Genomic DNA, 15,638 nt, shown 5'->3' with positions numbered 1-15,638 from the left:
TGGTTTAATAACTAGGAAAAGAATTCTGAAAAGACATAGTTGAGAAAGGTAGAGAGTATAGGTAGAACAAAGGCACAGTGTGGAAAAGGTGGCCACAGAGCTTTCCAGAGCAAAGAGGTTTATTAATAGAGTGGTAAGTCTCATCCTTAACTCTGAAAATAATAAGGAAGCAGAATAATCTGGTCTAAAAGAGTGTATCCTTCTCAAAGCTAATTTTACATTAAGAATCATCACAGCCAATGCTGAAGAGACGCATTTATTTCTCCAGAGACCCCAGCTGCAGACAAACTCTACGAACTCGGAAATCCCTGGAGAGAAATACATTCTGCAAACCACATGGATTTATTTAGAGACTGGCTGGTGCTAGGGCACTTCCTCACAAGTGGAAGGTAATAGAGGAAACAGCCTTGATTTTATTAAACTTTATATTGCTATGATTATCTATAAATCAATGACGTATTATTTAGCAGTCCCACCTAAGGCCAGAATTTCAGTCAGGTGTGCTAATTGTTTCATCAGATACAGAGACAAGATGCTATTTTATTTTTCTTGTTACAGTATTTCTGTGTTTGCTTTCCGTTAAAGCTTACCTTTGAGATAAACAAGCAAACCTACAGTCCAAAGTGGCACATTAACAGTGTGTGTCCGGGAAAGTAAAATGAACTAAAATGCTTTCAAAACGTACCCTGGCATGATATGAAAGTTTCATACTGCATTATGATTTCATTAGCCACACGATGCATTTAACGTTTCCCTTTAAAAATTGGGTTTTTGTGCCACTTTTCATATAAGAAGTGGAAAATTCAAAGGTATCTCAAGACTAACTGTTAACTACATTGTTGGGTTTTTTTTGTTTGTTTTGTTTTCTTAAAGATGTACATTGCTATCTTGGTGCATTTCAAATTGAATGACATTCTTTGAGAATGAAACATTTTAATAATGTGCAACTAATCTTGTAATAGTTGAACTTTATGATAGAGAAGTTTAGGAAATAGGTGCAGATAACAAAAGTAATTTTCTCTTTAATGCTCAAATTACTTGTAGTAGTCCATCTAAAAAAACTACCCTGGTTTCCAATGCCCCTGAACAGATTCATGTTCTAAAAGCCTTTCTCTTTTGTTTAAAAATAGAAAATTTAATAATTTCCTGCATGATTTAATCAACGCATACCAGCAACTTGTTTTGCAAGATGTTACTATTATCTATGGTGTCTTATACCCAGTATAACTATATGGTATCTTAATATATATATATAATATATAATAAAATAATATATCTTAATATACCATATAGTTATACTGGGTATAAGATTGTATTATAAATTCCAAAAGCAATGTGCTTTACAAATATAAGACTGCTTTAGATATAGCAGAAATTCAGAACTGATGCCTACATTAAGAGGACGTTACAGGCAACGTGCAATTTTGGATTGCATGGGATTCTTAAAATTGCTTTATTCTTTCACAGTATTAATGCTATACTAAACTAACTATAAGTTTACAGCCTTTATGCAATCAAACCAAACTGTACAAATACTGGATAGCAGTAGTAATCATCGAATCATAGAATGAAATACTTTGCTTTCTTTTACATGAATGCAAAAGGATGGAATTTGCTGTAGTATACTACAGTTAGTTGAGATTAACTACAGTGCAGCTCAATAAAACTACCCTTCATCTTAAGCAGGGTGCTCTGTAAAAGTATGAGACCTAAATTGGTACAGTCTCTCTTTAAAAGTTCTCCTGCGCTCATCAGCTTAAACCCCTGTTATAAAAACCTCTTTTAACCATAGTAACTTAGTACACAAGGAAGTTAAGTGACAAGCAGTAGCCCACATATAACCTTTGAGAATAGAGCAAAATTTTTCTCAGTTATTCTAGCAAAGGATTTTCTGCATGTGAAACAAATGAATCTTTAATAAATACAGAATTTTCCAAATAAGTATGCTATATTCCTTCCAAAAAAAAAAAAAAGACAAATGTATAAATTTTGGATTAAATTTGACAGACCCATACCTATGATATTGATAAAGCCTACATTTCTACTCATGGGAGGTTTTACATTTATACTGATAAGGCAACAATCTGACCTTAGCCTATTCACCACAGAATTTATCCATAAGACTAATTTATTTTCAGTGAAATAATTCTGGAAGAGAAAGAGGAAATGTTTGAATCATTCACTTCTAAAGTGAAGAGCCAAAACCAGGAGATCTAACAATGCTCCACCTGCAAAGTGTCTACCAATAGAAAAAAAACAGAACCATATCTATGTGGAAAACAGTCCCTGAAGTAAAGTAGAAATTATGTAAAGACAAAAGGACAGTACAAGTATATTCTACAATTACTTCAGCCATGCTAGTGTTTTTGGAATACCTGACTGTGAAGAGCAATTGCAGAACAAGCACACACCTGGTTTTTCTGAGCTCTCATGACATCAACTTCATATTCAGCATACTGTGAATCCTGTGCAGGATCCTTGCTATCTTGTAAATCACTGAAACTCTAAGAGGAAGAAATGAGAGAAAGGCACAAGGTAAATTTTATCTTATTTTACCTCTTGTTCCCTTCACAAGAATATGCAGTGATATACGTAAGATGGAAGCATTTTGCTTGTAATAGAAAGGTATTAAAATCTTGCATTTATTGACAAAAATTGCACTGTAGGATACAGATCAGATAAAGCAATATAATATATTATCTCGGTTTGGTAAAATTTTAAGAAAGTAATGGTGCAGCTAGAACTTAAAGGAAATAGAATTGTTATCCGGTAGATGTTTATTATTCTCTCCTCAGAAAGCAAAAATCCTTTCTGGCCCATGGCATTTGGGCACAGTTACGGACATGCATCTCAGTGATTTTAATACTCAAGACGATGCTTCATTTAAGGCTGCCAGAAGCATTATTTCAGTATCTGTGAAACACTACAAGATTTTATTACTATTGTTTTGTCTGTTGTGAAATCTCATTTACTAGACTTCAGAGAATGATACATTTAAGTCCAAAGAAGAAAATACAGTAACAGAAAACTTTTAAATAAGGTTTTTTTAGATGTTGTGCTGCATATATCTCCGCAGTCATAACAAATGGAAAGTAGCAAGTAGTTAACCATACAAATAACAGAATAAAATAATGCAGAATTAAAACTGTCATGAAATGAAGGAAATTCTCATTGTACTAAAATACCTTTGAAGCTTAAAGCATATTTTGGAACTAAAACAGAAGAATGGAAATCTCACTGATGGGGCTTGCAAGACAAGAAATGTATTCAGACACATCTAAAAATGTCAGTGTAAGCTGTACCCTTAAATGGGGTAAATGCTACTGTTTGCTGAGGTTTGCTAAAGGATTGCTACTCTGAGTTATCTTACCCTTCAGAAAGGGCCAGGGTATCTAACTTCAGACAGCATCTGCTAAAGTTCTATGATGTATGGCACAAAGACACAAAGTAACCATTCTGGTTGCCCAGAAATAATTAGCTAGAGAGGCCAAATGATTAATGTATTGCTTTCTGGCAGTTATATCTACCTGCAGATTTGAATCACTGGTATAGCGTTAAAGTTATGGTCAAAACCAAGTCCTGTGCAGGACTTCAGAAATTGAATTTAAATATTCACATCCCATATCCAATAATTATTACTAGCTGTGCTGAGGAGAGATGGACAGCTACTGGATGGTGGATGCTCACTGCTTTTAAAAAGGCTATGAGCAAAAGTTATGTGAAAAATAACTTTATAGTTTTTGAAAAGTAAAACTTTAGTCTTTACCGTATGGGTCCCGCTGTATTGAGAATGGCATCTTGGTGATAATTTATTGTGGTCACAAGCGACCAGAAATAATTTTTAAGCTTTGGTATGTAGCAAACAAATGAGTGGAAAAAGTTAAGATACTTTCCCACCAAGAATGGTGATCCAAATTCTAAAATTAGAAAAAGTGCAATTTGTACGCTGTAATTTGAAGCACAGTTCCAAATCCCTTCCTTGCCTGCCCAGATAAGCTGTAGGGCAGGACATGGACAAGGATTAAGAACTGTGATGCAGCCAAGTACACAAGGAGGAAGTACCAGCCTGTACTTGCTCAGGTCAAATAGAAAATGATGTTCTTACTAACAACAGCAGTTACTTTTATTCAAAAGAAGTATGCAGGGGTTTGCATCTTGTGACCAGAAATTTCTAAAGTATGTAAAAGATTTATCATTATGTAGATGCCAAAGGATTCTAATGATCTTGTAAATCCTTCCCATAGAGACTTCCTAGAGCAAACCAGAAGGTTTTGGCAAAGAACACTAACATGCACCTTGATTCAAAGCCTCATGCCCTAGTAAAATAAGATCAGTAGCTTGCCGCAACCTTGAAGAGCTCTCCTCTTGAAACATCACTGTCATTTGGTTCAGGCATTCAGGAGTATGTTGCCTTATAAAATGTCAAAAAGTTGAGTATAGCTTCTCTCTCAACATAACGAAAGGCAAAAGCATAACTTTAGAAAAACAATCAGAGGGTTAAATCAGCACTTTCATTATTCCTAAAAGTAAGGGGGTGACTGAAGATGCAGAAGCCAATAACCAAGCCACCGCTGTGTACAAGTCTGTGTCTTAAAAAAAAAGTATGAATTATAGAGGTTAGAAGAAACAGAACTACCAAATGTGACTGAAATTCCAGTCAGTGGACTGAAAAAGCAACAATTAGTAGTAATATTACTACTATTCTAAGGGAAAAGAATCTGTGCAGCAGACGTGTAAACACGTACCCTGGGAGGAAATGTCTTCTCAAACACTTTTTTCCACAGTTCTAAAGGTGTGTTTGCACGCATCTTTCCGATGTTGCTGTCTGAGGTGGGTGGTGGCCCTAGGGATAACAGCACAACACAAAATAATACAAGTATGTTTTGTAACAACATGAATTACCAAATAGCTTTGGATACTGATCCAGCTACTTTAACACTTTACCTTCTACAGTGAAAAGCTGCTACGAATAGTCTGGGAGGCATTCCATATTACATTTTCTTTTAGATCAAAGTTTGTTGGTAGCTAACTACTTGAGGTAGTCCTGATAGAATCATAGAATCACCAAAGTTGGAAAAGACCCACAGGATCACCCAGTCCAACCATTCACTCATCACCAATGGTTCTCACTAAACCATGTCCCTCAACACAACGTTCAAACGCTCCTTGAACACCTCCAGGGTCAGTGACTCCACCACCTCTCTGGGCAGCCCATTCCAGTGCCTGACCACCTTTTCAGAGAAGTAGTATTTCCTACTTCAGTAAGCTACTTAAAGTAATTCTCAGTAATATAAATACTGATTTGCAGTTTAAAATTTTCCACACCGTTTGCTTCAATGATGAGTCAAAACAGATAGTGTGCTTATCTTGTAACAGCTTAATATATTTTTCAAACTTTCAAAACCAATTAAGCAACAAACACAATGAACATCAAGTGTCCTAACCTATTTGGCTCAGTGAATCCAGGCCTGCTGGGATAAATAGTGGTTTGCTGTGATCCACTGATACGGACTTGCTAAACAGAAAAAAAGAAAACATGTTAAGAGAACATTTAGTAATAAACTAATAACTACATTATTCTTGCTAAGAATAGACTCCTTTGGGCTTCACACAGAGATAAGTAAGCAAAAATCTATTTAATTATAATGGTGACTATATTTCCTTTCTGTCAGCTTAGGGAATAAAATCAAGAGTTACCACTATCCTGTGCAGAGGTGTGCAGCTGAGGGAGGAAGTTCCACAAACAAGAATTTTGCAGAGGTTGTCTTATTACTTGGTCATCCAAGTATTTTCATTAAATAGCTTTATAGACTCTGGGCAAGACATTTAATAGCTAGACAATCATTGTTACCTTCTATCATAGCCAAATGCCAAGTGATTAATAAGAGCGCGAGCTTTCAGCAGGAGAGCCTCAGATTTACTGGTAAACTAAATGAATTAGAAAACAAAACATACATTATGATTTTCCAGCACAGAAATACTACATTACATCATCTGCATAGACTATTTTGGATAGAGCTTGGCTAGTTTCTGACCTAAAAAAAAATTTGTGTATGTTTATTGGATTTACTAGAATAAACAACTTAAACATAAGCTGTTCAGCAACTAAAACAAGCCACTATCACAAAATGGCTTTACAGAAATGATGGCTGATAAAATTATAACCACATTCCAATGTAAAGGGAGCCTAAGAGGCAGCTGTTTTGGGTTGTGAACCTGATCATGAAGATTTCTGCCTTTACTCAGGAGATGATCTGCCAAACTCATATCAGTTTATATTCCCATATAAATGCTTTCTCAAGTCTCGTGGTTCTCTTGAGTTGGTAGTTCCTACTCATTAGTGTGAAAAAGACCTTGGTTTTATTCTTCATAAGTGTGTGGTAATCTGTGCTTAAACTGCTACAAAGTCATGCCCCTGGAGCCAGGTTTTTAAATCTTCAGAAGTCTGCCCACTAGACCTAAGCTAAGTTCACGCTTCTTCCAAAGAGGCTGGTTTGCTAATGCTATCCATCTAGGTTAAACACTTATTCTTGCCTGCTTTATCACACCAACAAAAGCTTTTACAAGCCATGCAATAAGCTCAACATTACAACTGAGTTTGCTAACAGATAACCACATTTTTAGTTTTTTACTGACTTGCTTACTAGGGCATTAGGCATTTTGCTTACAACATGTATTTATCCATCCTCTGACAATACCTGTAACCTATTTTACAAACTATCTCATTAAGAAAGCTACTGTAAAAATAATTAAATTGTCTTCTCTAGGATTTTCTATTTCTATTTTTTTAATATTTTGTAGCACAAGTATTACTCATCTCATTATTTCTTAATTAGTAAGTGAATATAAATACCACCAGTGATGCTCCATAATAGTGCGAAACAAATCGAAGTGTCCTGCTTATTATTTTTCTCATTTCAGAGTCAAACTCCTAAAAAAAAAAAAGCTGATATTGGAACACATGCGTAAGAAACAAAAAAACCCCAAAACATTACAGCTAGAACTTTTCTCTTTTTCTTTAAACTGCAATGCACTTAGGCTGCAATATATGAGGCGTTCAGCTGTCAGCATAATTATATCTTAAGACAGAATCAGTAACAGCCTACTCTGAAAAGAAATGTCACTATTTCCCTTTGTTTCTTTTTTTCAGAGGGAGCCTAATTCTGGCAATATGTTAGTCCAGAAAAGTTTTTAACTGGGAATTTGTATTCAATTTCCAGTTAATTTGCTTCCTAGTTCTTGAAATTCTAAAACCAAATACTGACCTTTAGAAGAATCAGTATTTTCTTCCTTTTTTGGGAAAATACTTAGCTTTCAGTAAACCTTTGGCTATATGCTCTTTAAATTTTAATAACCACAAGATTTGAAAGTTGCATAAAAATATCATTTAATTTATGTTCCTTTAACATAAGATCATACAAATGGCATGCCCTGGATAAAGGGGGTGAAAAGCTGTCCCACTGAAGCTTGTAGCAGTCTGCCCACAGACTCCAGTGGAACTGGACTGTTATTCAGTGTTCATTACATGAGAGTTTTTAAAGCGGTCAGTTGGTACTTACTAATAAAAATTAGTCTGAGATGGCCTAGTACAAATGTACCATGTAGTCATCCAGGTAAGCAGAAGTTGCCAGGACAGTAGCTAAACTTCAAACATACTGTTCTAGCTTCTCATGACCAAGTGCTACTTGGAAAGTGGGTGTGTATTTGCTTGGGCTGGGAGAGAACCCAGCAGTACATTTTTTCCTCTCCCACCAAAAGATGTGATTACACATTCGACTGTAAAAAAAACTTGGAAAAAAGGTACAGAACAAAATGGTAGCTTAATGTTGTTGCTGTTACAACTATAAAAAATTACTTACATGAAATATATCGTATTTGCTTCCAATAATCACCAAGGGTATTGGAAAAGGGTCAACCAAGTCATAATCCTATTGAACAGACATAACAGTTAAGCAGTGTAAGCAAATTATAGAAGATTGTAATAGTTAAAACAACTGAAAGGGGTTAAAATTAATTCAAACGAGACCAGGTTTATTTTTTCAGAACCTTAAGTTGAATGAATAAACTTGAATCTGTGCCACATTCTCCAAATTGATACCAATGGATGACAGTAGCTCTGGAGGCGTAGATACAGCTTAGATGGTTAACATCTGGTCCAAGTTTTAATAAGCAGATAACAATAATTCTCAAGTTATCTGGAAGGCTTTCATGTAGTCTTTGTGAAATGAGACAAATCCCCTCTCATTCATAAGATGAATCTGTCAAACTGCTTTGGTTGCAGCAGAGTGGAAAAGAAATATGTTGCAGCAGATCTAACTGTTAACTTCTAAAAGTGGTTACCTCACGTACAGACTAAATGACAGAGAATTAGCACGAAGCTGCAAATACAGGAAATTCTGTACTGTGAAGGGAAAAATAATTGCTGCACTCCTACATTGTCAAGGCAAAACCTCCTGTATAGTTTGTTATGTAAAATGGAGAACTTGAAAAAAAATAAATAACCGAAGTGTTAATTGCTTAACTAATAAAAAGCTAACATCAGAAACATTAAAACTGGCACCCCGCCTATTTAAACAAGGTCTGCATTTGATACATTTTTTCTGTAAAAATCAGAGCCAATAATCATTTATCCAGTCTAATGGAATATAACAAATCTTCCAAAAAAAAACAAAAACAAAAAAACCCAACAAAAAACAAAATCACCACCACAACACAGAAAAGTCTAATAATCTCAGATTCCTAGCAATCCTGTTCAATCTTAAAAATGCTTAGCTATAAAAGAGCAAATAGTTTTTTGACTGTAAATGATGACATTTCCTCCCACAAAACTGACATAGAAAGTTTAATGAGAACCCAGTAGTAACGGAACATTTTGTTTTTGTCTGTTGTTTATGATAACGAAGACAGAATGGAAGTTTTAGAAAGTATAACTGTGTTTCCTGAAGGGTAACGAGTCTTTTAAACCAGTGGAGACATTTAATCATAGAATCACAGAATCGTAGAATCACAAGGTTGGAAAGGACCTACAAGATCATCTGGTCCAACCATCCTCCCATTCCCATTGCTACCACAAGCTACTAAACCATCTCTCGTAGCTCCTCATCCAAACGCCTCTTGAACACTGCCAGGGATGGCGACTTCACCACCTCCCTGGGCAGCCATTCCAGCGCCTGACCACTCTCTGAGGGAAAAAGTTCTTCCTTACGTCTAATCTAAATCTCCTCTGACACAACGTGTGCCCATTTTCTTGGGCCCGGTTTGTTGCATGGGAGAAGAGGCCAAACCCCTCTTCATCACAACCTCCCTTCAGAAAATTCTAGAGTGCAATGAGGTCTTCCCTGAGCCTCCTCTTCTCCAGACTAAACAATCCCAGCTCCCTCAGCCACTCCTCCTAAGACTTACGTCTTTCCTGTAGTAAGCGGCCCAAAACTGAACACCCAATACTTGAGGTGCGGCCTCACCAGTGCTGAGTACAGGGAGATGATTACCTCCCTGCTCCGGCTGGCCACACTATTTCTAATGCAGGTCAGGATGCTGTTGGCCCTCTTGGCCACCTGGGCACACTGTCGGCTCATGTTCAGCCAAGAACATTATTCTTATTGAAAAATGTTAGTAGTTCCAGTTGATAAGCCCTTTTTGTAAGCTTGACATTGCAGTCATGATTTGTTACCAGTTGTGCTTGTAGGTATTTGCTTTTTGTGAAATACCTTCTTGAAAAGTAAAAATGGAAATTATTATCCAGCAGAACTCAGATGCTATACTCTAAATCTACTGAACGTTGCATATATTGCTCTCTCAAAAAATGGACAAGTTGCTTACCTAGCTCAAAAATTGAAAAGTATTTACTACATACCAGCATTTTAGAAGTTACAGTAACTAGATTTATGTGCCAAGTCTTTGAACTGTTAAATACTTATTTATCCATTATATATACACAACATTTGCAGAGGTTTCATGCACAATGATTTTTCATTTCTATTGCGCATAATCTAGTTTAGCTTTTCCAGAGATTTAGTTAGCAATTATGTTTAAAGGACTGATGTTAACATTTCTGAAACTTTATAATTTAATTAGTTGTCAGATTATCAAAAGGCATTGAGTTTGTGATAGACATTTAAATAAATGCAAAGTATATAGTCATGTTGATGGCTGTTATAACTATATTCTTCGCTTAAATTTGTACCTTCAGCTAGTCTCTTGCTAGATGACTTTTGTACATTCTAGTTTTCATCTTCATTTTAAAAAGACGAGGGGGGAAAAAAAGCAAACTGCTACTCTAAAACTATTTCTTTTGATTGGTGTAACATGCCATAACAATCACATTAGATATCTAACAAAAAGATATAAGAAACCTTCTTTCCTTGTTTCTGCTCTTATTGAATTTTTATTAAATTGCTATAATTTTCCAGTGAACAGGTTCATCTACATCAAATGGATTTTCAGTCATGCAGAAAAATCTAAAAGAGTTGTTTATCATTTTGAAAAGCATTATCTTTAACTGTATAAAGGCCCATGACATCTGGAGAAAATATTAGAAGTAACTTACTGGATGATCCCTCTGTAGATTGTTCTGCATCTTCTGCTTAATTTCACCAGCTACTTCAGGATCTGTCTTTTCCAGTTTGGCTAAAATTTTATTCACGTGGTTTCTGGTGGCCTGCAGAAGATTCTCCATAGTCATCCAGAGTTCATTAGGTTTGGACAGATCCAATACGAGAACTACTGCAAATGACCTATTAAAAAAAGGTATTATCTGCTCAGATCCTCAGTGCGTGGGACAAATAGCCTTTTCCTTCACTACCATAATTGTGGTACAAATGCTGAAAGCAACAAATATGAAAATACAAAGGCTAAAATAGAATTGAAGGTGACAGCAAAGAGAGATGGCTTTTAAGTATGCCCTGAGCACTGAAGAAACCTCTCCATTGTCTCTCGTTCTATTACTTCAGTAACTTTCCATCAGAAGTTTTAGGGGGTTGTATGTATCTGACTTGCTTTCTGGAGGCACTGTTTACAAGCACGTCATCTCCGAACTCTACACTCCCAGTTGAAGCAACGTTAGTAAATGGACAGAATCTTTATTGAACGCAAATGTATTAGGAATTTCTATACTTTCATTATTTCTTTGTCACAGAAAAAGCTGGTTAAAGGAATCATTCTGTCTGATGGATGGTGCCTCTGGAACCTCAAATGAGTATATCAGAAAGTCATCTGAAAGACAAATGGAAGAAGTCAGAGCACTCAAAGCATGCTTACAAACTACCAGGCTCCCACAACTCCAAAAGCATTGGAGTGTAAACGCAAAGGGGGACATTGCAAACACCAAAAATTGACTGGATTTAGTAATTTTTTTTCCCCACATTCCATCATGACATGAGAAAGGGGATTCCAGACCACAGTGGTTATCAGGAATACTACAAAGCAAAGTGAATGTCCAATTTTACCTTCAAATGCTGTGGAAAAAATCTGATGAAAATTTTCTTGGTGCAACTATAGTTCATGGAACTTTTAGATAAGAAAATTGCTTGAGTATAGATGGATGAGAAAACTAGTGAAAAGCTTGAGATGGTAGAATTTTTGAGTAGTATGTTGAAGTTAACATGGGTGATCTTGCAGAACACTGTCTCTCATCAAACAATCTTAAGATCATCCTCATGAGAAGATTCCTTCTCATGAGTTTCTGAGGTGAAGCTCAGTTAAGTTCATTCAGATAACTGAAAAACAGTTGAATTTCCCCTAGGCCCTTCCAGCAACAAGAGGTTTCATATGCTGGAAGTGCCTTTCTTTCATGTTAGTCCCTCACTAAGTAACAGCATTATCTCAATAGCCAGAGCAGTAGCAATGTACATGACAGAAATTATATCTTTCTGATTACTATTATTTTTAATGGAAGTTAAAGCTGATTCCCAAAAAAATACAGCAATGCATCATAACACAAAGGTAAAATATATCTTTGATCATTACATTCTTACTTCTTCATGCAACTTTTTACACATTTCTTGTATATGCTACGCCATATTCTCCCTATGCTACGCCATCACTCTGATTATTCTCACTATATTCTCTTAATTCACTCTGAATTATTTCCTCTTCTCTCATAATTCATTCAACAGTTTTAGTTCTTTTCAGAAACATCATCTCTCATGTCTGATCTTGTTCTTATCAAATGGTCACTTCACTTCCTAATAATCCAGTGTCCAGTTTTGTTTGTAATTTTTTTCCTCATCTTTCACCCTAAAATACTGCTCCCCATAGAGATGGTTCCTGTGCCTGCATATAAAAGTAGGGAACCAAATTTTTTCTTTATATCCCAAGTTGCTTTTCCTGCTCATCCAACGAGCATAAAAGAGACTACGTCTTTTCTTTTTCTGCATTTCTTGTTCTATCTACTTAAGGCCAACCCATTTCCTTCATGTTATTGCTTTCTCTTGTTCTTAGAGACTGCTAAGAACTTGTCTTATTAGGAGAAGATTGTGAAAAGGAAGTTCAAAGCAGAGTACTGATGGTATTACCATGATTTTTTACAAAAAAAAATCTCAAATATGTTATCTAATATTTTGAAAGAATTTTCTGTAATAAGCAGTCTAGAGAATTACTTACACTTGACAAGCAGCTGAAATTAACTTGGAAATTTTAATATTAATCACTTACCTTATATTGTTGACAGTGATTGGTATTCGAATCAGTTCCAGTAACGAGGTTCCACCACCTATTTCCCAAAAATGAGCTATATCTTTGGGCTGCAAAATAGATTATGTTAGAAATGCATGCATTCATGAAACACTGAGAGAAAATTTTGATTCTGATACACTGAGTTTTTGTGCAAGTGACTGAAAGCAATATCACATACTATTTCATTAGTGTTTTCTGAAAAACAAAATCAAACAAAAAGTGTTGAAGAAATTCCACAGAACACTAAAGATTCCTGGTGTGCCTATGACAATCTCAATGAATGACTACTTTAAGGCAAAGAAGTCAGGAAGCAGCATGATTAATGATAAATATTTAAAATATATATATATATATCAGCTTTTCATCCTTCTTTTTGTTTACTGCAGCTCAAGACGGATGGTCTCAACTGAGAAAGTAATCAATCTTTACATTTGCATTTAGCTTCCACAAGAAGTTTCAAGTGAATTTTATGTCTCAGATTTTCTACTCCATGCTTCAGTAACAGCAACAGCAACTACATGCAGCAACTTATTACTGCTGGACAGTGCTGTGCAGTGATCAGAATGGGTTCAATATTCCTGTTAGCACAATCTGCAGAGCAAAGTTAGTGATACTGACACGGAAACCAAAACTTAATTATGATTGAACATCATCTACAATGAATCCAGTTGTAAATATATTCATTGGTTTAAACTCATTTCACACTCTAAAGACAAAGTTCAAGGTATGCATCCTGTGCATCTTCCCTCCTTGGGAAGATAAAAGCACTCAAACATGACAAACAAGAGAGATTTCATAAATGAAACTGGTTTCTTTGTGTTATATTTTGGTCTTTGATCTACTGCATTCTAGCGATAGAGAAAAATACATTAAAGATTAAAATATTTTTAATAAAATGATAACTGAAAAAACCTTGTCCCCTCCCACAATTAATAAACTAAAACCAACAAGATGAAAATAAACTACATATTAATATATATATAAGATAAACTACATATATAAATAAAACTAAACTTTCTGGGTACTCACTGCATTGTGTCTCCTTGCCCTTCTCCCAAAGGTATATTCCAAAACTAACGTTGGCTTTGGAACCTCTTCCCTATCCAAGGAAAAATAATTCAATTTTGTCAAGATACTCTAAATAAGTAAAGTTAATTCTACTTTCATTACATTTATCAATCAGTTCAGAATTTAGCCTAGAAACAGCAATACAAAGAAGGCACTTTTATACAACAGTGTCTTTCTCCTGCCAAAGACAGGAGAAAGAGCAGCACCAATCTGAAGAGATAGCCATTTAAGCATTCATATTGGAGGAAAGAACTGAAGGGGTCAGATGACATGTAATAGTGAAGGGAAGTAAGTTCAATCTGTAAGGGATCAACTGGACACAAAAGACAACACCTGTTTACTTGTATTATGTATTATCACACAACATAACTGTTCATGTAAAATTCTAAAAAATACACTGTAACAAAATTAAAAGGCTTATATCTCATTATCAAACCCCAGCAAGTAATCAACTAGATTACATGACTACCTCTACTAGTTAGCTACGTTTTAAACGTCTCTCTTCTACTAGCAACTGTTCCTTATAATGTCCTTTATTACGATCAGTAAGTACCTACAGTTGAAAAATACTTAACACATACCTCTCTAGACACCTCAGTATGATAGTGGTCTTCCCCTGGAAATTAAAAACAAAGAAATTCTCTACTGTAACGTCATTAAGGCATAAGTTTTTATCACTAAATGAAAATAATTGATGTAATGTTCCTATTATGAGGTATCTGAAAAGTGTAGTCATGTAATTGTAACTTTATGGTGGAAAACTAACTGCCAACTTTCTATCAGAATCAAGTTACCCTGCTGTTCTAACTGCTAGTTAGAGGCTGTACAGATAACAATCCTTCTAAAATTAAAATTCTATTCTGAAAAGTAAATAATACTAACAGATGGCAGATACAGAGTTACTAATGACCAAACTTACAGGACAGTGAAGTAAAACAACCTTCACACGAATCCTAGAATCACAGAATGCTTTAGGTTGGAAGGGAGATGAAGCCCACACATTTCCAACCCACAGCCGTGAGCTGGGCGGCCCCTCAGCTCAGCTGCCCAGGGCCCATCCAACCTGGCTTTGAGTGCCTGCATGGATGGGGCACCACAGCCTCTTCCAGCAGCTGTGCCACTGCCTCATCATCCTCTCAGTGAAAAATTTCCCTTCTTTTAGTTTAAAACTGTTCCCCCTTGTCCTGTCAGTATCTACCCGCATAAAAAGTCACTCTCCCTCCTGTGCCTGGAACCACCACCCTGCAATCTCTTAGGATGCGTGCTCAGATCTGCCTGATACACACAGTGCCCAGCAACACACCAGTGCTTGTAATCACAGCAAGGCTGGTATAAATGCACTTGAGTCGGTCTGTTCCCAGTTAGCTCTTCACAAGGGGAAACTTAACAGCATCTCATCTTCAGAAGAACTGAGCGAACACCACACGTGTCAGATCTTTTCCCCAACATAACCTGCGTTCAAAGAACACAACTGATAACCAGCATTACCCCGTTTTTGCTTCCCATAAACAACACTGATTTTTCCCAAACTTCCACGCGCTTGCCATCGTCGCCGTTGTTTTCTCTTTTCTCTACTTCATCTCTAGCAATATCCCACAGAGTATCGCTGGTTGGGAAAACAGAACAGGCGCGCCGTTAGAGCAGAACAACCCGCCGCCCGGCAGCAGGAGGGCAGCCCCTCCTCGCTTCCCCCACGCCACGTTACAGCCGCAGAGGCCGAATCTGCCCTTTTACAGCCATCTCCCCGCCCGCCGGCCCCGTGCCCACACGGCGGCGATGCCGTGCCCCCGGAGGAGTCGGCGGAGGACCCGAGCCCCTTTCGCAAAGCTCCGGCGGGCCTCCCGCTCACCCGGCCTTGGGCATCGCCGCTATCCGCCCGGGCCCGGCTGCCCGTCGCC

The 15,638-nt window shown here is 36.7% G+C and overlaps 1 protein-coding gene across 4 annotated transcripts in view; it reads right to left on the bottom strand.

The window, feature by feature from the left end:
* The window catches only part of DYNC2LI1 (dynein cytoplasmic 2 light intermediate chain 1), a 22,369-nt gene extending 6,731 nt beyond the window's left edge, over nt 1-15,638 (bottom strand). Inside the window, exons 1-12 of one of the 4 annotated variants that reach the window (XM_040697690.2) lie at nt 15,590-15,638; nt 15,229-15,346; nt 14,322-14,356; nt 13,702-13,771; nt 12,652-12,740; nt 10,547-10,733; nt 7,860-7,928; nt 6,854-6,931; nt 5,852-5,928; nt 5,445-5,515; nt 4,746-4,843; nt 2,376-2,504 (exon numbers count right to left, since the gene is read on the bottom strand). In XM_040697690.2, coding sequence (XP_040553624.1) covers nt 2,376-2,504; nt 4,746-4,843; nt 5,445-5,515; nt 5,852-5,928; nt 6,854-6,931; nt 7,860-7,928; nt 10,547-10,733; nt 12,652-12,740; nt 13,702-13,771; nt 14,322-14,356; nt 15,229-15,346; nt 15,590-15,603 — 1,035 coding nt within the window. In that variant the 5' untranslated portion in view covers nt 15,604-15,638. The remainder of the gene's footprint in view (nt 1-2,375; nt 2,505-4,745; nt 4,844-5,444; nt 5,516-5,851; nt 5,929-6,853; nt 6,932-7,859; nt 7,929-10,546; nt 10,734-12,651; nt 12,741-13,701; nt 13,772-14,321; nt 14,357-15,228; nt 15,347-15,589) is intronic. The other 3 variants (XM_419456.8, XM_040697691.2, XM_040697692.2) reach the window with 3 other exon arrangements.

The sequence above is a fragment of the Gallus gallus genome, chromosome 3, assembly GCF_016699485.2.
Source record: "Gallus gallus isolate bGalGal1 chromosome 3, bGalGal1.mat.broiler.GRCg7b, whole genome shotgun sequence".
Classification (NCBI taxonomy): Eukaryota; Metazoa; Chordata; class Aves; order Galliformes; family Phasianidae; genus Gallus; species Gallus gallus.
Note: the sequence above shows the minus strand (reverse complement) of the source record. Positions and strands in the feature narration are given on the sequence as shown.